Source organism: Myripristis murdjan, chromosome 10, assembly GCF_902150065.1.
Source record: "Myripristis murdjan chromosome 10, fMyrMur1.1, whole genome shotgun sequence".
Classification (NCBI taxonomy): Eukaryota; Metazoa; Chordata; class Actinopteri; order Holocentriformes; family Holocentridae; genus Myripristis; species Myripristis murdjan.
The window spans coordinates 26,799,769-26,823,383 of record NC_043989.1 but is presented as its reverse complement, the minus strand read 5'-3'; the positions used below and the strand labels follow the sequence as shown (position 1 = coordinate 26,823,383).

At 40.4% G+C, this 23,615-nt stretch overlaps 1 protein-coding gene across 2 annotated transcripts in view; it reads right to left on the bottom strand.

Moving 5' to 3' along the window:
- Nucleotides 1-10,926: 10,926 nt before the first annotated feature.
- Nucleotides 10,927-23,615, bottom strand: part of pcdh11 (protocadherin 11) — a 132,882-nt gene continuing 120,193 nt past the window's right edge. For both annotated transcript variants that reach the window (XM_030062280.1, XM_030062279.1), the window contains exon 7: nucleotides 10,927-12,410. In XM_030062280.1, coding sequence (XP_029918140.1) covers nucleotides 11,947-12,410 — 464 coding nt within the window. In that variant the 3' untranslated portion in view covers nucleotides 10,927-11,946. The remainder of the gene's footprint in view (nucleotides 12,411-23,615) is intronic.

Here is a 23,615-nt window from a genome sequence, read left to right as displayed (position 1 = left end):
AAAACGAGTCTTACCCATTTAGTACTAGGCCTATAGCATTAAAACAACAGCAAATACAAACCTCTAACCATGGAAATTGATTATATATTCAAAGCGCAAACACAACACACCCTGCGTCAACACTGTTGTTTTGTTTGATCTTCCGGATATCAAAGAGGAGAGAGAGGCACCATGCCATCGGAGAGACTCTGACAATAAACTCCATAGAGGAAGAGCTTCGGGGACTTGCTGCCTTAACTGCAGGAAAGCTGCATGTGTGGTGAACTTGAACAGGCTTGTCAGGCACAGTGGCTGCCCTGTGATATTGTCTTTAGATTTGCACAAAGAACTCGCAGTAAAAGCAGTTTCTCTGATGTACTTCCTTATTGCGAAGGGGGCATAAGGATATGTTTTTTTTTTTCTCTCTATATATAGACAGGAAAGAAACAGAGGACTAATGTGTGGTAGCTCTTCTTAGTCTATTTCATTTAATTAGTAATGAATGAAATTTTCATATAAATAAAAGTCTTTTTTTGCTTTTGCTGTTCTCTATTGCTGATTTGTATACCATAACAGTGATTCAACCTAAAGACAGTTCATGAAAACTTTAACATGTGCCGTTCTAAGCAGTCAGTGTCTGGTAGGTCTTTCCTGGGAATAAATCTTCCGGCGCACAGGAAATGCTACATTATACAACAATGCTTTGTTAGGGATAAACAGAAGAGAATTTGGTAGTTAGCATTAGCAGCAATATCAACCATGGTTAAACAGACAAAGAGAGGAGTGGCAATTACATAAGCTCTGACTTCATCAAAGGAAAATTAAAGGAGAAAGACATCACAATACTGTTGAACGACAGGCGATCTCTGGAAACTGCAGAGCAGAAACACCTCAGCAATGAGTGTTGAGAAGCAAAAAATGAATTTATAGAAATTAAAAAAGAAAAAATAATCTTGCAGAATATCCCTTTAATTTTGTTGGCGTACACGTGTTAATCCAAAACAAGTCTCTGTTCTGATCACTTTTTGTTTTTAGGCAGGAAATGAGTGAAAGAAAGCCACTGTGCATACAGCAGGCTTTCACAGTGCTGTCTGCAGTCCCCCTCCCCACCCCCAGCATCAGTGGCTCTCGAATAGCAGGGGAGCTTTTTCTGGCATCGCTTTGGCCCACTCATCTCCAAGAGGACAAGGTCAATGTTAATTACTACCAATTACCCCAAATTTTGAGTAATCATTTGGGTCCTCTCTGATAGCAGTGGAGAGCGCTGTCTCTGACTCTGTTTCAGATCGTCCCATAAATATTGTACTCAAATAAGATCACGCTGTATGTGGTTATTTAAAAGGCCTTGCCATATGGTTAACATCATGGTTAATATCATTGTCATGCTGTTCAAGCCATTGGGTGACTACTCGAGCCTTGCTGATAGGGGCAGAGTCAACCTGGATGATATCAGTCCAGCCAAGCTACTGTTATCCTTTCCTTCCATCCATTAGCAATACTGTATGCGGTGCTGATTCACAGATTCTATCAAACAGAATGGATCATGCACTGTTTTCCTCATTTGGCCAGTCAACAGCACCACATACACACTGTTGAAGGTCAGTTGCAGGGCTATCTGTTTTTACTTGAGTAGCTTAAAATGCTGTTAGCAGAATCAGCTTGTAGCATCTCCATTCTTCTCTCCAGTGTTTCAGTGTGTTGCTATGGTTACACAGGTTGGCTAGAGCATGAATTTTGAACAGGTATTAGATTTAAGCTGTAGTGTGCATGCATTAAATGGCTTTGATACATACCCTCCACCCAAACAGAAAAGAGTAGACCATTATCCTTGAATTATGAATTAACTCTTACATATTGTGCAAACATGTGGAGTACAATACGGTCCAAGGTCCAAGTCCAAGTTTTAACAATGGGTGGCAAAGGGGTGGCATGGAGTTTTGCGCATTACCTCATCATTAAGGAGAGAGAAAAGATCTTTTTAGGATTACCTTACTAATAGTCAACTATAAACTACACAAATTACTGCTGCTTACTGAACTGTTCTACTCCAACCCAACAGCCCAGGCCAGCCATAGTCCTAATGGCCTACTGTGATGGCTCTTGCATTCATTTCACCATAAGTGTGAGTCTAATTAGGTAACAATACGGTTACACATAAACCAATTAAAGCAAATATCTATACCACAATACTTTATAATCAGACTGAAAATAAGTAGCAAATAACTAAAATAAATAAATGAATAAATAAATAAATAAATAAAAACACTGTACTGATTGAACTGCAAGAATTGCTAAACAAGAATTTGTAAAAACAAACAACTGGCATGCCATGAGGTCCAGACGGACATGTGGCAGAGATCTCTTTTATCTCTTTGTCTCTCCTCACCTGCCTCTTGGTTCCTGTCTTTCTGTCCATCTGTCTCCGTCTTGCTCCCTCTCTGTCATTGTCTTGCTCTCTCCCTCCATCTGAATCACTTTCATGTCTTTCGTTGGCCCCATCTCTGTCATTATCACTTCCTTTGCTCTATCCTCTAATTCTTTTTCCTGAAAAAGCTGTTGATGTCCCCACTGTTGCCCTTTCTCTCAATATTCTCTCAGGCTCAGATCAAGGTAAGGCATTTGACTACACTGCAGAGGTGCATGACTGATAACCTGACAAACTATTGCTGTTTTAGGAATGCACTGATTATCTTTGATTTCTGTTTAGAGAAGCTATTTCTAGGTCTAGACCACTGGAAATATATTTCAAGTTCACTTTGAGCTCCAAACTACTGTTTACAGTCTTTAAAGTGTTTTACAGGCCCACAATTTATAGGAAACAAACCAGGAGGACACCCCTGACTCGGGCCTAAAAAACTCCCCTAAAAACTACAAGCCGATACGGAGAAAAGGAGTAATTTTTATTAGGGTCAAATTCCAATTTTACCACAAATATTAAAAACAAAAAAGAAACAAGCAATCAATTGATAGAAATAGTGTTACAAACTGTTCAAGTTTACAAGCTCTTATGAGATGCTGTTACCCACTCACACAGCCCTCAGCAGTCCACTAACCTTCCTTTAGCATTGGAAAGAAGCACTGGAGCACCCCTTAAGTTGAGTGCAAGTCCACCAGGAGGGGGACCGTGTATTGATCTGAAGGCTCATTATTCCTAAACCCCAATAGTCCAAAAATTTCCCATTGGACTGAAAGCCCAATAGTCCAAAAAACTCCACTGTGTAAATTTGGTGAAGTTTAGGATAGGGTTTTCTCAGGTTAAGGTTAGGTGGATGCATTTCTCGGCGGGGGTGCAAAACTCGGCATAACTCCGCCTGTCACTGAACTCCAACAACTCCAAAGTGTGTATTTTTGGAGCAATGGGCGTTTGTTGTCAGGATAACGGGCGTCAGACTAATGGGCTCTCGGTCCAAAGGGACATTTTTTGGACTTTTGGGGTTTAGGAATAATGGGCCGTCAGACCAACAGCACAACACTCCCAGGAGCCCGAAGGAGACCTCCGACAAGGCATCCTTCCACCCGGACAAGACGGCTGCTCTCCACTGGAAACAACTAGCTTTCATGACGCCTTTTAAATTTAAATTGATAAAGCTGTTTTCGGCTGGGGTTGGCTAGTTTTTTACTGTTTCAGGGAATCTGACTTTGACCCTTCCTGACAGCCAAGGGAATAAACTTTTACCAAAAACTTGACAGTTTTCTTGGTAACTGTTTTCGTTACCACAGTCAAACAGCTACTGGTTTTCAGGCGTAAAAACCCCTTACAAAGTCCTTTTTGTAAGTGGAAAACACACCACATAGTACCATCATTCTTGAAGTCATCCACTGTCTGTTACGCGTTCCCGCACACTGAACTCGCTGTTGCTAAAAGTTGTGCGGCTACGCATAGCAGTTACGTAATCTAATGCTGCTTTCGCTTGCACTCGGACATTGGACTACATTCACTGAAACTTGGACATCGGAGTTACGGTTACGGTCTTGCAAATGTTTGACCAGCGCCAGCGTTTTTAGCATTATTATTATTATTATTATTATTATTATTATTATTATTATCACTACTACTACTACTACTACTAGTAGTAGTAGTAGTAGTATCATTATTTTACTCCCCCAAATTGGGGTGGCACAGCTTTTTTATGAGTGGCAGCTGCCATCCCATGTAACCCTTCAGATCCAGCATTAAGTGTCCTCTCTTTTTTAGGATTATATATTACTTGTAATTAATTTTTCATTTTTATATGCTTCCACTGTTTGGCTGTTTCTTCCTTGTGAGGAACAACCTCTTATTTCAACAAGTTAAACCAAGATAAATAAACGTTAAATGGAAAATAATACAACATCTTGACAGATGAGTCATTTTCTGTGTTTCAGTGATGTTAACCACCATGCACATGACAGTATACAGTGGTTTAATTCTTGCTTAATCATTTGAGTACATCCAACAATTGTCAGATTTGGTTTGACAAACAGTAGTGAATGGTGTGCAACACTGAGGTGTCCACTAGCACAGCAGAATAATATTGTTTCTAAAGCCAAACTGAGATCCTTTACATCAACTTTATGAGTCATTTTATTTTTTTTTCTGGTCAGCAACATCTCTCTCTGCATGGGAAATTTTCATTTTGTCTCCTAGGCTTATCACAACCATCTCATTTTGTTGCACAAAACAGTAATATATATATTTATATATATGTCCATCTGCCAACCTCATTTTCATGGCCAAGCCAAGGCAGTGAAATCTTTGAGAAGAATTTTCTGTGTACACTCGGCCGTCCCTTGGATGTCGTTGGCATGTCTCCGAAGCAATTTTCTCAACTATGAATAATTCACCAGATATTATTCCAAAGGTCATCTTATAGTAATTAGTACCCTGCTGTTGACCAAACAGCCTCAAGGTACCTGATGGCCAGTTTAATTACAATTTGAAATGAGTACACTGTTTGACAATCTCTATATGTTCTCCTGACGCTCCAACAGATGACACCTTGAGAACTAAGCAGGCTTATAATAAGTACCAAGCTGGCTTGTTAACAGATAGAAGGGGAAAAAAAGAAACAAGCACTGAGTGTGCTGTTAACATGCTGTAACACAAAGTCACTGTAAGTTAGTGCTGGAATATGCTGTAATTATTAGAAATGCAGATTGGTGTAGTTGGATTCGCATGTGTTTTGACAGTGCAGACATCAGCGGCATTGTCATTGTCTCATTATTAGCCAATTACCATGGGAAACTAATGGGGCAGGTCACAGCCGGATCTCTTTGGGAGATTGGGGACTGAACATATGCTGAAGATGCAGCTAGATGACACAGTCCAGTAAGCCTTTGGCATGTTATGAGGTACATGACATGGCTCTTTGTGTCGCGCAAGTTAGGAGTCAGTGCCGGGAGATCCTGTCATGTCCTATTGTCATGAACATCAACCTCTGCACCATACGCTAGAGGTTTCCTCTCAGAGGGCTTGTATGTATTCATAAGAGAACAGTGGATAAAGCATTAAGCCAAAAGGGCCTCAGGTAGGATACATAGCCCAGGGGGATCAGGCTGCTGCAGACTTTGCCTTTGAGGCATCAAAGCTATCATGGATGGATGGATGGGTGCATGTGTGGGAGGACGGTTAGACAGACAGGCATGAAGATAGACAGATGCACAGTGCAGGTTTGTTTCACCGACCACAATAAAAACTAGGGTAACTCCCAGTGCACAAAATGAAACTTAAACATCATTTACAATATAGTTTTCTGTGTCCTTACTACGAGAGTTCACCGGAAGAAGCACTACATGTAAAACAACCACAGGTAAGGCAGACAAGCATTGGACTTATCAGTGAAGATGCTGAAAAATTATACTGCAGACTGAGTCTAAGGTAAATCAAAGTTGTCAATCTGCACCTAAGAATGAACAGGGGCAGCATATGGATGAATAGATAATTTTTCTAACCTCAGCTTAAGATTACATTTACTTCTTGCCCCCTAGAACCAACAGGCTAAAATTCAAGGGAGAGTATTGATTTTGTTGTGAAATGTATAGGCCACTTCCTAGAGTCTATGGTCTTTGCTGATATGATAATGGCAGGACAGTTTAATGAGTAGAAAAGCGACCTTGTGACGGGAAGCCTATCGATTCAAATTCTTGGACCAAATAAAAAAATGTGAGCATTGATCGAGGATTGCTTCGCCCTCGCTCAACAGCAACCACCAAAGTGTCCTTGATCAAATCTCTTGAAGGTGCTGTGTGTAATATTGTACCATAAATAAAATATTACCATATTAATTTGATACATTAGTATAATCATTCTAAACAAATGACCCCTATCACTGAGAAAACTGGTAGCCTCACATGCCTTTACCACACCTTTAACACACTGGGGCACCAAGCTGGATTTTGCTTTAGGGCACAGAAGTTGTTTTCCAGCACAACTGAGAACGTGCTTACTTTTCACATAATACACAACATTATTTCAGATCCACTGTTCTAACTGCAGTCACAATTGCTTACCCCATTTTGAATGAACATAGTTTGGACATAGACTATCTACTCTAACTACACAGATTTGTGGAACACTCAATTCTGATTGGTCAGTGGCAACATTGTGTGGTCTGACCACAGAGCAACCACTCTTGTTGCTGTGGATGGTCTCTTCTGAGAGGCTTCAACTCCGAGCAGAAAACAATGTAGGGAGTAGATTATAACATGTAATAGTCTATCTGAAATGTTAGTAATGCATTTAGGAATCCAGGTTTGGTTATTATGGATGCAAAGGCTAACAAAATCTTAATATTTTTGTCAACTTATTGTCTTCTTTCATAAGGAACCATGTAACAATTGTAATTGATTTGAACATTTTGTCTTTACAGATTTGGATATCAAAAGATCTTAACCTGTTTTAACCCATATTAGAACACATACTATTAGAACCCATACTACACTTTTTATGGTGAGGTTTTTTTTTATCAGCCCAGGTTGGGTTTCCACCTCACCAGACATTTTTCTTTATCTTTTCTGCATCTTGTGATATATGTTTGGGTGTGTGTGTGAATCAGAAATTAAAAATTATATATATAATAAGCAGCATATTGTACAATGAGCTGGTCATTACCACAAACTAAGATATATAATTTTTTTTCGGCAGTGAGTTAGCTGGGTGGCCATCATCAACCCTTGTTCTATTAGTACCTGCTCCTCAAAATAAAGCACATTAAGGACACCAGGAAGGGGAGAGGATGACAAGTAGCAACACACTTGTTTTAACAGGAAGTTGTAATTTTTTTTTTCTGGGAAATGTGGCCTTATTTTTGAGAGAAAAATAGCTCCAACAGATAGAAGCCCCCACTCATCTCAACATTGTCTCGTTTATTTACAGTAATTATACTAAGATATCACAATTAATTTGACAATGATATATTTTAAATGAGGCACCTTTAACCCTCTGCTGCTTCACAATAGACACTCAGCGGCCAAAAGTGCCACGTGATAAAGCTGGTCTGGTATTAGTGTGCAAGTACAACCCTGCTTTCCCTTGAACCTGCTCTCCCAGGGCATGAATATATGACAGTGCTCCTCGCCTTGTTAAATAAGGTTTAAGGCCTTTTTTCCCCTCTTATATGCATATATATGTTACAGGTCGAATTGTTTCCCCAAGGGCATTAATATCTAGAAATGATGAAGGTGAAATGCCATGTCCAATTTGATAGCTGTTATATCATTAGCTTGTAACTGCTATAATTGGAATATTGTGACAGTATGCTCTTACATCTATCACTGACATGACAATGCTCTCAGGAAAACCCAATCAAACAGCGAAAAAATGAAGGACAAGCATAATCCATGGATACTTTGAGGACTCAATATTTAATGGCTCAAGTAAAATTCAATGACAAGAAAAATCATTTCACCATATGGAAGGTCATTTTTTCATAGATTTAGATGGGATATCTTACAAAGGCATGACAACACAGACTGTATAGCTTTAATTGACCAATACAGAACCGCTGGCAAGCATAGAAGCTTTCTCTCAAAGCAAACTCGACCTACACTCACTGATGACTAATTTACAAGCATATACTTATATCTTATAGCATATTTTTGTTATAGTTTTTGTACAAGATACATGTGTGTACATAAAATATTCTGGCAAGGTGCATGCCAGTTTACATACATGCGCGCCTTTCGCACACATACACACACACACACTCATACGCGCATGTTCGCACACACACACACATACACACACACACACATACACACAGTCACCTATAAACATACAATCAGACACGCTCTCATCAACATTATGCATATGTATCCATTTACATTACAACAGAGATTGTCGTCTCATCATTTCTTATTTGTTTTCCCTTTCAGCAATATACTGAATACCAGTGATAAGCCCATTACTCTGCATGTCATTCCAGTTTGCCACCATTTTCTGTAGTTCTTAGGGGTACTGCTATGTACAGTTTAAAATCTGTTTTACCTGACGGTATAGATATTTATGTGGTACGTAGAGGCATATGAGGTACACACACTTTACAAATTTTGAATGTGTACACTGTGTAAGATTTGTTTTGTTCCAGATAGGACGAGACAAACAGGTAGAGAAGTAAACATCAATACTGATACTGATTCTAACGATGGACGCATGAACTACATAGTCAAGTGTCGTAACGACTTTGTAAGTCCAAACAGTTCATGCAAATTATGACAAAGTTTGACACGGTGAGCATGACACGCTTTCTGAATTGAAAATCGCTAAAAAATATTTTTTTTTTTTGAAAAAGTGACCTCCAGTATTCAGTTTATTGTTATGACTACCTCTATTGTCAGGGGAGTGCATGGGGGCTCTAGAAAAAAGTAGGAAAATAACAATGGGAGAGGACTCATGCAAAGTGAAATCTTTGAAAGCCTTTGACCACTCTTGACTTTTAGTCTGGTTCACTGTGTGCTGCTCTTGTTTGGTTGAAACACAGAAACCTTTGGCACAGAGTGACGTGACTTTAAGAACCCCCCCCCCCCACCACCACTACCTTTACTGAAACACAAAACAATACAAAAAACTGATGCACATTCATGTGGTATTTTCTCTTTCTTGTAATAAATACTGCTATTTTTATTGAACCTCTGTGTGGTCACACATAATGGGACTGCAGTAGACAAAACACTTCTTTTGTGTTAGTATCCAAAGTTACATCCTACTGATGTACATTCATGCAGTTGTCTACTATTCCATCAAAAAGTTGCCCCTTCATTTATCTAGCTGCCAAAACATTACATACATGGGGAATATGTGGGCAGAGAAAGTTACACAGTGAGGGTTACGAGTACATAATATTGAACTTACTGTACACATGGGGCTGGATCATTTCAGACATGTTCCTTGCAATGTCACAGTGTGCGTCATCCTATTCTTTATATACTCTGCTCTTCTTTCCCGAAATCATATAAAGAAGGGCAGGTGCTACTTGTTAATGAATGGAGAGGTTTCTTGAAAATTGCTGTCCTTTTTTCCCTTTTGAACTTTATTTAGTTACACCAATCCAAATCAGGAACTTATGTGCCCCACTTATCCGTACATTTGAATTGCTACTTTACTTAAGAACACAGAGAGAGACAGGACTGTTGCAATTTTAAGGCTCTCTCTCTCTCTCTCTCTCTCTCTCTCTCTCTCTCTCTCTCTCTCTCTCTCTCTCTCTCTCTCTCTCCACCAGAAGCTGTATCACACATCACAAGTGCTGCATGCAGCATTTACACTTGTCAGACCAATAAAGTCCCAACTTTCAGCGACATCATGATGTATGTTCCCTTTGATACGCGTTCCTTTTGATTAAATATGCATTGTTTATAGCATTTGGTGACACAAGTCTGTCCTATAATAAGGAAATGAGGAGAGGAAAAAAGACGGAGGGGAAAAAAATAGCAAATGAGCAGAAATTGGATTCCCAAACATGGGCATTTTCATCAGCTAATGTTTATGTAAGGATTTATTTAAATTGTTTGTTTTGAATTGAATTTATCCTCCAAATTGACTGAGGTGGAATTGAATTGCCCCCGTCCTTGTCCTTGACCCACCGTTCCTTTGACTGATATCATTTCACTGAGTCTCAGATAAATCCTCTTTATAATGATAAGAGTCCTGACCCTAAGCATGATAGGGAATAGGTGTGACAGCTAAGAGTGTGCAAACACAATTTGCCTTGCCCCTTCCCTTGAGAATGCCACATTGCATTATAGATTTAGGCCTGTTCTTAATTTGCAAGATGGTACCAGGAAATGAATCACATGAATCATATACCTGATCATGTAGAAACCTTGCTTGCGTGTTAGTGTGGGAAAAAGGGGGCCATATGGATATCAGCGAAGTCCCTTAGTGCTGGACTTTGCCATAATGGATTATGCTGCACCCAATCAGTGGCAGTGGCTAGTTAAAGTGGTGATCAGAAGTTGTAGATTCTGCACACAGATGCAGTGATGCAGATAGTATGTGATGAACCCATGATGAGGGGGCAACCTGCAGAGAAGCCATTTCAAATAATGAAATTGCCCATTCACATGATAACTACAGAAATACTGAGGAAATTATAGGTTACAGACAGAAGGCTCTATAGAATTTTTTTCTTCCTCAAGTCTTTGTGCCAGAGACTACAAGCAGTGGAGATCGATAGAAGAAACTGTGTAGCTAAACTGAGCAGCTTGAAAATGCACAACACAATAATTAATAGGAACATTAGAGTTGTTAATGATATGATGGGAGGAGAGGGAGCGAATGAAGCTGCTATTTTTGGGCCCATATCTATACCTTTCCATTGTTTCAGCACAAAGAGAAACATGTTTCCAGTTGGCCTAGAGAAACTGTTGCAGACCCCCTAACCGTACTGAGGGTCGCTACCAAGATCACACATCAAAGCAATTAGACTGTTGTGAGAATTTCATAATTGGCTCCATAGCACTTGGTACGTGAATGTTTGTGAGCAGCGAATGTGAGAAATTAAAAAAAAAGAAGAGAGAGGGGAAGACAAAGGGTTCGTTTCCAAAGCGCATCTGTCTGAGCCTTTCAAGGCTATGCTAATGACATAATGCTAGGAATGAACAAAATCTTAATGGAGGTGGCGACTGAGCAACCACCGTATGGAAAACATCTTGTGAATGTGTGAGGGTACGTGCGTCACTTTGTGTGCAAGTGCATGTTTTTTTTACTATTATATTTTGTGTATGGGTATACTGTGAAAACATAGAATGCAACAAACTATCAGTGCTACCTACTGTTGGCCTAGTTATACACTGTTGACTTTTTTATCCTTCTGCAGTCCCCTGACCAAAATAGACTTCTGAAACACGTTCAAGCAAGACAAAAGAGACATCCTCCAGCACCAAAAGGAGTTTGAGCTGCATGTTATACAAAGCAATACTTCACCAGAACTTGAATATAAACACCATCCACCCAGGATTCACAATTAACATTTAGCCCAATTTAGCTCACTCAACACAATAAACTGTATTTGCATTTGTTTCTGCGCGAGGAAATTTCTTTTAGGGACACAGTTCCACTGGGCTGCGTCCAATGAGCTTAAAGCACACAATGCCCTTTCTCATCATTAAGCAAACATCACCAAACTGAAAGCAATGACGGTTCTTGTTTTGTTTTTTGTTTTTTTTTTCTTCTTTTTTTTCTATGATGGAACTACTTTGGTATAGAACTACCTTTTATATATTATACATGGGTCTGCTATGTCAAGACTTCCGTTTCCCTTCAAGTGATTCACTTTTCACATTGATCCCACATGTTTTTCTTTGAACAACATCGGCGCGATTGAAACCATTGTTGGATGCTCTTTTGCAAAAATTATGGAGCTGGTCGTAGTTTGTCAAGTTACGCATATCTCCACGCATACGCATACATACTATTCAGAAAGTCACTGACACAAAGTCATCTATGGATGGAGTTTTGTGTATGCCAGGCCAATAAAGATTTGTCTTTTCCTCTTACAACTGGTGCTCATGTAAGAAGGAGGTGCTGCCCCCACTGGTGGGTGTCTGCTGCCCGGGTGAGGAGAAGCTAGCCAGAGGGATGACCTTGACGGGGTCCTCTTTCTTACTACTAGAGTGTCTGTCCAGGGTGTTGTAGAACTGTGGCCGATTGATCCCTTTGTCCAGTTCGTCTTTTTTGGGCACGGACCTGCCCAGAGTGTGACGACCATCCATGACCCCCATGCTGCCAATGTTACCTTTGGCTCCCCGGGCCCAGCTCTGCTGGAAGCCAAAGGAGGGGAGGGTACCGGTGTTGTTGGTGGTAGTGGGGGTGGAGGTTGGGCTGTTGCTGCCGGGAGCTTGGAACTGGGCCAGGGCTGGGGGCATCCAGCAGCTGTCAGAGTGGCCCAGGATCAGGCACTCCTGGGTGCAGGTCTCAGAGGCTTCAGCCAAGGCTTTCTGCAGGTTCACCTCAATGGCTGTTGAGAAGGAGAAAGAGAAGGACAGAAAGAAAAAAATGAGAAAGAGAGAAAGAAAAAAAAAGATTTGGTTTATCCAGCAGGGATGAGTTCAGAAAATACAGTAAGTGCGGATGCCCTGCGCTGATTTTACAAGAGTCCTCTGAAAGCAGAGAACTAAATCATGAATCATAAAGTAAATAAAATAAAGTTGTCGTCTTATCAGCGAATGACCCACAAAATGTCAGCCTTTTAGCAAAATGAAAGTCAGTGATAAATGTTTCATTTCATCTTGTAATGAGAAAAACACCAGCAGAGCATTTCATTTCCATTGGCATTCCCATGACTCTGTCTGTTTACCTACAATATGCAATGAATTCCCTGTAGCTTAATTAGAGATAGAAAAAAAATGTCTTGCTGTTTGTGTCTTAGACTGGCTTTACTGTATTAAATATTTAATGAACATCTTAGCAAGGCATTGTTTATTTTAATCACTGTCATTGCCATACACCTTAAACCCCTTTGGTCTTTATGACTTCAAACTAAATCTGGTCAAATAAGAAAACTCAGCCGGGGAGGACTGTAAAAAACACATGGCATCACAGTATCTATGAGGGATATCTCTTCAGTGAGCATATTTACCATATTCAGGTGCATTGACTATTGCCAATTTTGGCTGTATTTGATTTGCATGTGAGGATGGGAGGGGAAAAACTGAGAGTGAGTGAGCAGGCGAACGGGCAAGGCTAAGCATTCAAACTATCTTATCTCATTATGCCTGTGCTGACATCACATGTGGAATGAGTCTGGGATGAGGCCTCTGCATTGAGCCCCAGCAATAAAGCCTGTCAAGCCAGATAATTAGAATGTAAAACAGTATGCACCAAGGCAACCAGGAGCCTGCAGTGTTATGTTTCCTAGGCCGTGCAAAGAAAAGAGAGGTCCTCGTTCGAACATCACATCACTCCTCTAGGCCTCAGCTTCAAGCTGTCACATAGAAATAATTTAGTATATTTGCATAAGTAAGAATGCTATCAATAATTAAACGGTCCTAGGCTCTAGTAACAGTGGAACCACTATTTCCCCCACGCACATGACGACTTCTGCATGCTCTGTTTAATTCTATTCCCCAGACGTCTGCAAATCTCAAACAATTCATCTTGCCACCTTGTTTATTGTTTTATGGCATTCAACAATATTAAAATGAATATTCTGATTACTTGTATGTTACTGATAGCCCCCTTCCCCTCCCGTTTCTACCCGACGCTATGTAGATGGTTGTATAACAGCCTAATGCACTTACTTTTTTGTTTTTCCGTGCAAGCGCAGATTGAATACAACAGCGTCAACTTTAATTATGAGAGCGGTGTCTGAAAATGAATCGCCTGGTATAAATTGCGAGGATATATTTGGAGTGCCCACGTGGAGTCAAATCTGTCCTCTCCATATTGAACTGGAGCCTTGGAGCAGGAGTGTATAAATCCCCTGGGCGGTAAATGTGTCACCTTTCAGAGGGTCACTAACTTCATTAAGGCAAAAATGGATGCTGCTCACTCATTCTCTGAGCTAGCACAATAGGGGCGAGCCAAGTCCTGGCTGCTCCCTGACTCAATCTTTCTCCAAGAGTTCTCTGTTGTTGTTGATGCCTTTTCAGGGTATTGCCTTTTTTGAAGGGATAATACTATTAGCATAGACTTCTTATTCCGCTAGCATGCACACAGACACACAAACGCACGTGCTCACAAGTGCACATTTGCCAGAGTACTTCTCCCCCTCTCAGCTGTAACCGATCACTACAGACAAAGGTGAAGCTGTCTATTGTACATTACAAATGAAAGGTATTCTATGGCTTCTTGGCTCCACGGAGCACAAACCCACAGCAGCGCTATGTCAATAGTCTTGAGCGCTTCCGAAATTTTGCATGTGATATTTCACAGGCAACTTCTCCAAAAGACATAGGCCCTGTACTAGTTTTCTATTCCGCTGGGATAGTTTGGATAAGCGGTGGCGGGTTTGGGAGAGTGGGAGCAGGGCTTGAGTGATGTCGGTGACAGTTCTGGCTGCTTTCGTCAGCTAGAGGTACGCCACAGCCTGCTTGTGATGCTGCCGCCTTTTGTATTCAGGGGAAACAACTGTACCCTGCGGAGCTTTCGGGAGGAATCACACATCAGTGATGCCACGGATCCCCTGATGCTCTGAACATTCTCTTCCACACTCCCTTCAAGGAAATTTGAATGGCAGACAAGTGGGGATAATGGCAAACAATAGGGTGTAATAGACGGTACTATTGAGATCAGACCTACTCTTCTTATTTTAGATGATTCATCTTCATTGAACAGCGCTGATATGGTTGAAACAGAAGCGCAATACCTCTACAGTTCCTCTGTAGAGTCTACTGAACATCCAACACAAGTTCTCCTGCTTTTACTATGAATAGCTTGACTGCTGCTGACTCCAGAAACTGGGGGTGATCCAATTCATGTCTCCCTTCACCTGATTCAAAATAGCCTCCAGGTTAATATCACAGCTAGATCATAGGTCTATGTTATCCATGTTCTTGCAGTGTTTCTCTAGACACCCCACCGTGCTGCGGTTCTAGGCTCCTGGTTGATCTTGTGGTCTGAAGGCAAGGTCAATACCACAGTGGTAGCCTACAGCAATCTCATTCTGCAACATCAACACATCCTTTGGCCGGCCCGAGATCGAACGCCGCTGCATCCACATTCAACTGACCTTCCATCCTCACAGCACAACTTAATAACTTGTATAAGCATTGAACATGTAAGAGAGTGGCATGATGATTCTGCATGGTATGTAAAGGATCTGCAAAAATGCAGTTTGTACACCTCATGATCATATCTCCATTTTGTTGTATTTTCAACAGGTGACAAACAGCTGTTTTATTGATGATAAATGTCCTTTTAAATGGCAGGCCTTACATTGTACAATCCACAACGCAGATAGTGTACACAACTCCTTGTTGTGCCCACCAGTGTTCCTCATATAATTTTCAGCATATATGAATAGCCCGGTTCTGGTCCAAGTTGTTCCAAGTACTAATAAAAAGTGATTCTATTCTTATAGCCAACCGTTACTGATTGCATATAAGGGAAATACTAATGCTGATAGTATTGTGCACAACATATAAAGACAATACATTCTGCCTAAGAATTAAGGTAATCTTGTGGTATGAGCTGATACTGTAAGCAGCGCATGACTCAACCTCAAGAGGCTGCTCTCTGTCTTGGTAAAGCAGTATCTCTACTGTTGACTCTTTGTCTCTCAGTATTATTTCTTCCTTTTCAACTGCTGAACATGAAGTAATGCAAATGCAGTTTAGACAGAAAGACAGACACACACAGCTGGGATGCATATTAGCTGGCTAGTCAAGGCTTTCATTACAACAGCAAGAGCTATTTAGCGTGACAGTTGATGATTTGTACTGATGAAGCTGGTTACATCTTGATGAGCTTCACATTAAGGCCTGCACACATATCATGATTCAGCGTACTATGTTAGCATGCACAAACTCATTATTGCTAATTAAAAGGATAATTGCATGCATCTAGGACATTAGATTCCTTGAACAGCCATCAGGAAGGTGGGCTAGACCCCTGACTCATTCCATATAGTGTTAATTGGCGCAGGCTTTTCAGTGATGTAGCTCTGAACCTATACACATCATATGTTGTAGAATTAAAGATGTGTCACTTCCTGTGTATTTACACCACATAAGAATGGTCATATTAATTATTTAAAGCACATTTATTCTTTTCACTCTTACGTATACACCGTTATGATTAAAAAAAAAAAAAAAACTGTGATCTTTTTGTCAAATAAATCAAGGCGACAAAAGAACCAGACAGTGGGAATAATTTTAGGGCAAATGTGAAGAAATATTTCAAAGGCTGCAGTATTTGTGACTTTAAATTAGTTCTCATATCTTAATGTGCAATTCATTACTGTAGCATGGTGCCCGCTCGTGGCATGCTGTCAGCCTCATAATGACTTTGTTTACATGGTGATATATTAGAAAAAAGATACATGTATGGATATATATGTATTTTTTTTTTATCACATATTTATCTGCAGTTTTGATGTATGGACTGTCGTTACATGGCAGGCTTGCTCTCATTTATAACATTCACACACTGTACTATGGAAGACGTAGAATTTGAATTTAGTGGACCAAGAAAGCTTCCAAAAAGCTGATCCTCAAAATAAAAGGCACCTTCTTACATGTGCAAATGTTGAAAGTTATTCTAGGATGCAACTATGCCACATGAACACACCCTTGACCAGCACAGCAACAGCACCTACAGCTCCGTCCTTCTCTGTGTCACTTAATTCGGGATCAACAGGTTTAATGATGCAGAAAAAAAATGCAAAGCGGCTTATCCAGCTGCATGAGATGTTTAAAGCGGAGACCTTGTCTTTCATCAAGAGTTATGGAACCATCCTGGAGTACCACTACTAGTGTAGCCATCGTAAGTGCCAAAATATTATCATTATCACATTATGTGTTCTTGTACGATAGTGAATGAGTACATGTATATGTGTCGGTGTATCTGCAGAGAGACCAAAAGATAGAAATTTGAGAATGTGGAAGATTCTTTCAAACAAATAGAACCTGAATGGAAATAATTGGGTTTGTAATTACCAAGACTTTATCGCTTCATGCGGCCTTCTAACCGTTCCAAACGTACAATCTGGATAAGCAAATGGACAGTCATTAATAATAATAGAGCTATTAAAACCCCTGGGTGTTGCATTGAAAAGAGAGATGCCATTACTTTCATCGCAGAGCTCCAGCAATCATCATTTTGAAGGAGAAACTAATGTTTCACTTTCACAGAATTACAAATAAGAGACAGCCCACTTACATGCGTGATGCATTTCACCGTCTTCCCTGCTCTCTTAGCCTTCATATTCATAAAGCACACTGATTCATGGTTTTGAAGGGCTGCACTCACATGAAGTCATGTTCTATTCAACATACAGGAAAGCTCAAGAGGGGCTGTTTTTTAAAATCATGAAAACAATGTGCAGTAAACAATTTATAACAGAAGTCCTGGACATACATTGCCTTTGCAATGAAATACAAATAAGTGGGCTAGCAGACCTATTTCTGAGTTCTCAGGAAGAAAAAAAAAAGCCTGTCTCTGTGGTGATACGAGTCTGAGTCTGAAAATTAATTAAGTTATTTTCTCTGCATGTCAAACTCAATGCTATTTGGTTTTCTGTACATTTATCAGGCAGGAGGTAGGCTACAGTACTGTATAATCCCTAGCAAAAGCAATAAGAGCTGTCATTGTCACTGGTGACAAGGGCGTAGGGAAGGAAGTAAATATTCCATTGTGGCAATAAAAACCTAGAGTGCTCTTTGGAAGGCAGAGATCGACTATGCCACAGAGGTCAACAGGGCCATGTAGTAGGCTGACATGCATTAAGATCTATAAGGGGCCATGCTGGGGCAGGCAGCTTGTCAAGGCCTACATCCAGCAGGATATTGTGAGAAAATGTCCAGCAATTGACTAGAAAGAGACTCTACAGCACACCATCATCTATTGGCCATCTTCGCCAGAGAAACGACATGCCAGTGGATAATAATGATTCATCTTCAAAAATGGCTTTAATGGATTCCCCACTTTAAAGGTGAATTTCGGAACAATCCCACAAAGCCACCAATCCAAAGTGGGAGACAAAGGAAATGGCAAAGCCGCTGTCTAGCAAATATTGCCCCTCTTTTTCACTTTGCAAAAACAAATAGTGCCAGGTGTAATGAATGGCCTTTTTTTTGAAGGAGACAATGTGACTCAGATAAGAGGGGAGTGGGGTCGTCCATATATACTCAAGACTAATTACATTTGATGCATTTACTGAGACGCCTCTGACAACGGCGAGTCTCTGAGCCACATACGTATTTATCAGCACTTGGGGGACCTATACAGTTCCTCGCCTGTAATCCATCTAGCCTTGTCTACTCCCGACCCCTTTTGCTTTCCTAGTGTTTGACCCATTGTAACTGAAAGTAATTGCAGGCAGAAAACAACATCTAATGATTACTTTATCTGGGAGTCTGAGAGAGAGTGAAAAGTCACAGACAGGTACTTTCAACAAAAGGAGGAGGCCTTTTTTTTCTTCCCCGACACACAATTTCAGACAACAAAGAATATTATTGACTTGGCTGAGATTAGAACACCAAAACAAATAACAAAGCACACAGAGAGGACAAAGTGCACAAAGGGAGAAAGGATCTCTCGAACAACCCGGCACCAAGCCCTCGCTCCTTTTTTTTTGTTGCCATTGATTAAAAGTATGTTGTAGGTTGAAGCACCCATTTCTGCACTAAACATATACAACGACGACACAATGCATAGCCTTAATTTAATGTAAATTCCTTTATCGTTCAAGTCACCTTTGTTGTCAGAGGCAGAAACTTCACCTCAAAGTTTAACACTACCTCAGCATAAAATGTTTACAAAAAGGCAGACCCCTCAGTAAAACACCACGATGTGATTTCCATCAGCACAGAGCACAACCGGGTAAGGAGAATGCAGGAACAGCTTTCCTCTTGCCACTTGACTTTTTTTTGTGTGTGACATTGGTTGATTACATCTCCTTCATTATGGGTGGACTACTATTGGGCCTCCCTGTCTGAGGACAAGACGGTGTCACCATCAACACAATCAGGCCTGGCCAAATACCCAGCATGGGCCAGATAGATGAGGGGTGCAAACACTATAACAATCTGCAATCAGCGCTCATCACGACAATGACACACAGAGCTGCTACGGGGAGCGGAGACACAAGCAAACACTGTAGACGCACACACGCACGCATGCGCACACACACACACACACACACACACACCAATCTTAAAATTTTCCTACAAGAGCACCCATTCTTTACTCTTCTCTGTGAATCTGTATTTGTGCATGTGCATGAAGATATACGGTAGGTGCGCTGTCACTGACAAGGAAGCAATACATAAATGCATATTTACAAGATAAAAAAAAAAAGTGAATCTCTCTCAATATTCATTGCACACAGATGAAATGTCTAAAAATTTCCATATTGCGTAGATAATGGGAGGTCCAGGAAATGAAAATAAAAAGAGCACAGAGTGAGAGGAGGTGAAAAATATTATAGAGGGACAGACAGAAAATAGGCTGATTAAGTGGGACTTCACAAAGTTGTTTGATATTTGCAGGAAGATTGTTCCAGTAAGAATATTCTTTGTTCTGGTAGGCACACTATTGAAACAATCATGTTTTTCTTAGAAAACACATTTGTTCTAAAAACGTGAATGTCGATACATAAGTCAGCTTGTCAGATTTTTTTTTTTTTTTTTTTTTTTTTTTTTTTGTTAATCAAATTACAAGCTCAAGCTCATACAAAGCACAAGTCACTTTATTTCTAGGTGAGAATTCTCACATGTTGCATGCTGAATAATAATTAGTGCATCAACTGGATGTTTTTTTGGAAACACAAAGCAGATAATAAAAAAAATGAGGCCCTTGCTTCACATGATGGAAGATGCCAGAAAGGCAAACTGTACACCAGCCAACACTCTCCTACATCCCGTGTCATGTAACAAGCAAATTCATCATACTGACCCATTGCCCCCAATTATTATCGAAAACAAGAATAAATCAAATTAACATTGAAGAAGCTCTGAAGATCTGGCAGCCTGTCTGTACAACCAATGGATTCCACAGGAGGAGAAAAGAGGGTAATAAACAAGGTGCCACTGCATATGCTATATATCTTGCAGTCATTGATGATTAGCTCTGTTTTCCCTTAGCCATACATTACTGTTATTGCCTCCATGGCCGGGCAGATAGGAAGTGGATACAAAGGCATCGCAAAGTCCATCTTTCAACTGATAACTGGCAGCCTGAAAACAACTCAGCACCGGCGGCGGCGTTATTTCAGTGCATGAGTGATCTGGGCATGATGGAAATTGTAATCTCTTATATATGACATAGCCAAGAGGGGGACCTGCTGTACAGATTTTGTTGGGTGTGTGTGTATGTAAGGTTCTTACGGTGAAAGTGTTTCTCAGACTGGAAACATTGAGTGTAGTCACAAAAAGACCCTCTTCAAATGTCAGCTGCTCGAGTCCCTGTGTTTTGTACTTGCAGGCAGCACTGAAAATGTATAATCTATATGAGGGCTCCATGTCACGAATGCACACGCACAGTCACACATTCTGTCTGTTCACCCTCTCTTTTTCTCTCTCCAACTCTGAAATATTTTGAGGACAGCTTAGGGATGAATGCCGACTGTATAAAGTATTAGTTGCAGTCATTAAATCCTGGCAAACTTATGTTTGCAATATCAGTGTGTTGTGTAGCATGGTAAAGGTTTCAATATGAGGGGCAGACTCTCTCCGGATCCCCCTGTGCATGTACACTTTAAAGGTTTTCCTTTTACGAAGCAGCACAGACCCTCCTCTGGGGACAACTATTAATTTTTCACTGAAACCTCCCCTGAATAATGAATTCTGTCCTATTTATACGCTGTGATAAGTCCACTGAATGTCTAAAAAGGGGTTATCATGAAAAGGGTAAGGCTTTCAGAGAAAGACCTGTTCCTGCTTAACATGTTTAATTCATCCGCATCGCCATGTTGTTGAAGGGAGAAGAAAAGTCGTAGAATGTATCAGTGGCAAACATGAAAGCAGACACGAGCGGCACATTCAATAAATCACAGCTTTACTTTTACTGTTTTGATGTTGACTGTCACAATCCTCTACCCAAACACCAGCCGTTGAAAGTTCAGATATATGCCTTTACTCCTCCAGGCCCTGGCTGACAGATATGCTCTCACCAAAATCACAGAGGTACTCTGTGCCTTGTGTTAATGTTTCTGTCACTACGCACTTTATTTGGGGTGCGCTGAGTGCAGTCACTGTCAACTACCATTCATGACGGAGAGAGAGAGAGAGAAAGAGAGACAGAGAGAGAGAGAGAGAGAAAGAGATAGAGAGAAAGATAGAACAAAATGTACATTTTTCTTTCAAGAGTTATCACTAAGACTCACTATTCTCAACATGTTTTGAAAGGTTTTGAAAATCATCACAGTTTCTACAATACAGGCAGAAAACACCTGTCCATCCCATTCTCAAACACAACAAAAACTATGATAGGTTTTAAAATCCAATATATCGACTACTCTCTACTAATCAACATGTTTTCAATATTCAGTAGAGTTTTGGCCAAACCACTTAGGAAGTCACAGTTAACCACATACCTTCCACTCATTTAGGGCTGGGCTGACAAAAGCTAAATTGGGCCTCTCTTTATATGAACCCTCTGAGCGGACTGAACCGTTCATTACACACTCTAAATAAGCATTCAAACTGTCTCATCAAATAAACTGGACTTACTCTGAACCTATTTACTATGAATACACAATTATTAATTGATGTTGTAGCCATTATAACCAGTAACACACAATGACACAAATACCAATTAGCTGTGGCAATCTGTTCCAAATAGGATGGATTTGTGGCCATGTAACTGAACACCATGAATTAAAGCACTTTTACTGTAAATGATCAAAGTCATACAGAGTCTGCTCAGCTGTGCAGCATGCCAGAAAACCACTTGAGGTAAAATTAGACTGAATATTTAATTTTGTATTCACTTGAATAAAAGACAGGCCATACCTTGCTCCAATTAATAAATGTATACATACATAAATTCTACTCCCACTAATAATATTAATAATGTTCTTAAACTTGTTAATGATACATGAGCCTTGGCTCATTGTAAGTGTGTGAGATTTGGTCTCCACATTGGTAACAACTTTTACCACAAGGCAATTAATTCATTCACACTCTGTAACCTTGTCTCAGTCTCCTCCACTCTGTGTGCAGTTCTTGAGCTGCAAGTCTAACAGCTACTCACAGCCCATTTGGCTGCTAAAAAGAGGTGTCTCAAAAAATAATAATAATAAAATAAAATGAAGGAGAAGGGCAGAAGCAGAATGCCTGTTCAATGATTGTGTTCCGCCTGTGATGATAGAAAGAATGCTCCAGTGGCCTGAACAGTCCATAGAGGAGAAACCAGTGAAAATAGCCAAGCAACTGCTTTGCTCCAGAGACTGCTGACAACCCATTGACCTCAATGTCTTTTACGCTATTTAGCCCTGAGCGCTAACTATCAGATATTAGCACCCCATGTCTTTGATTTGTGTCCCTGTCCGGCCCTGAGGACGCTTGTATATGTTTGTCCTGGGGTCCCATCCTCTTTATGTCAGTCCTCTTGCCTTCCTCTAACCCTACAAACACCCACAGAATGGCAAGGGTATGTCACATTTCCTCCGCCTGGCATCTGGTATAGGCTGTAATGTCAACATGTTTTAGTAAAGCTTGGAGTTGGCATGGAGACAGGGTGGTTCTAAAAAAAAAAAAAAAAAAAAAAGCCCTGAATGTCACTAACATGTTGGGGTGTTTGTTGAACTGTGGGGTAAAATTTCCAGGGCTTTCTGGCTCAGCAGCGCCCTCACAGCTATAATGACAATACTATAGCCAGTTTCAGTTGTTTATTTCAAGCTACTCGTGTGTGTGTGTGTGTGTGTGTGTGTGTGTGTGTGTGTGTGTGTGTGTGTGTGTGTGTGTGTGTGTTTGAGCAGAATTGTAAAGTAACAAAGCAAAAATACTTTGTTACAGTACTAATGCATTTGTTCTGCATTGTTGTACTTGACTTGAAAATGTTTCACTTTTACTTCTCTATATTTTCAAACTATAATAAACCTTTGTCACTCACTACAAACTGAAATTCTGAGGTTCATTGACTATTTTTGGCAGCATTGTAATTAGCAGTGTTGGGGAAAAGCAACACCCCTGAATTCGCCACAGTTTTCAGCAGCTTTATGGTAGCTTTTCTACCTTTAAAAAATGGTGCGTTCCCTGTAGCCCTGTAAATAGCCCCCTAACCTACAACTTGACTAAACACTACATCTGTCGATGCCTGAGGACAACGGAAACAATGGACACAACTCATGACTTGCCAGTTTATGGTGCTTTTTTGCACCGAAATTTGAAGGCAATACTTTGCTTTCTGCAGTCTTCCTGGTCTATGCTTCCTGGTCAATGGTTTTGAACCATGGTTAAGATGGAGCAGTGGACAAAGTTTTAACTTTCTTCATGCATAAACAAAATGGCAGCTCTGTTGTGAACAGTTACACTGTTACACCTCTTGCTGCTATCCATTA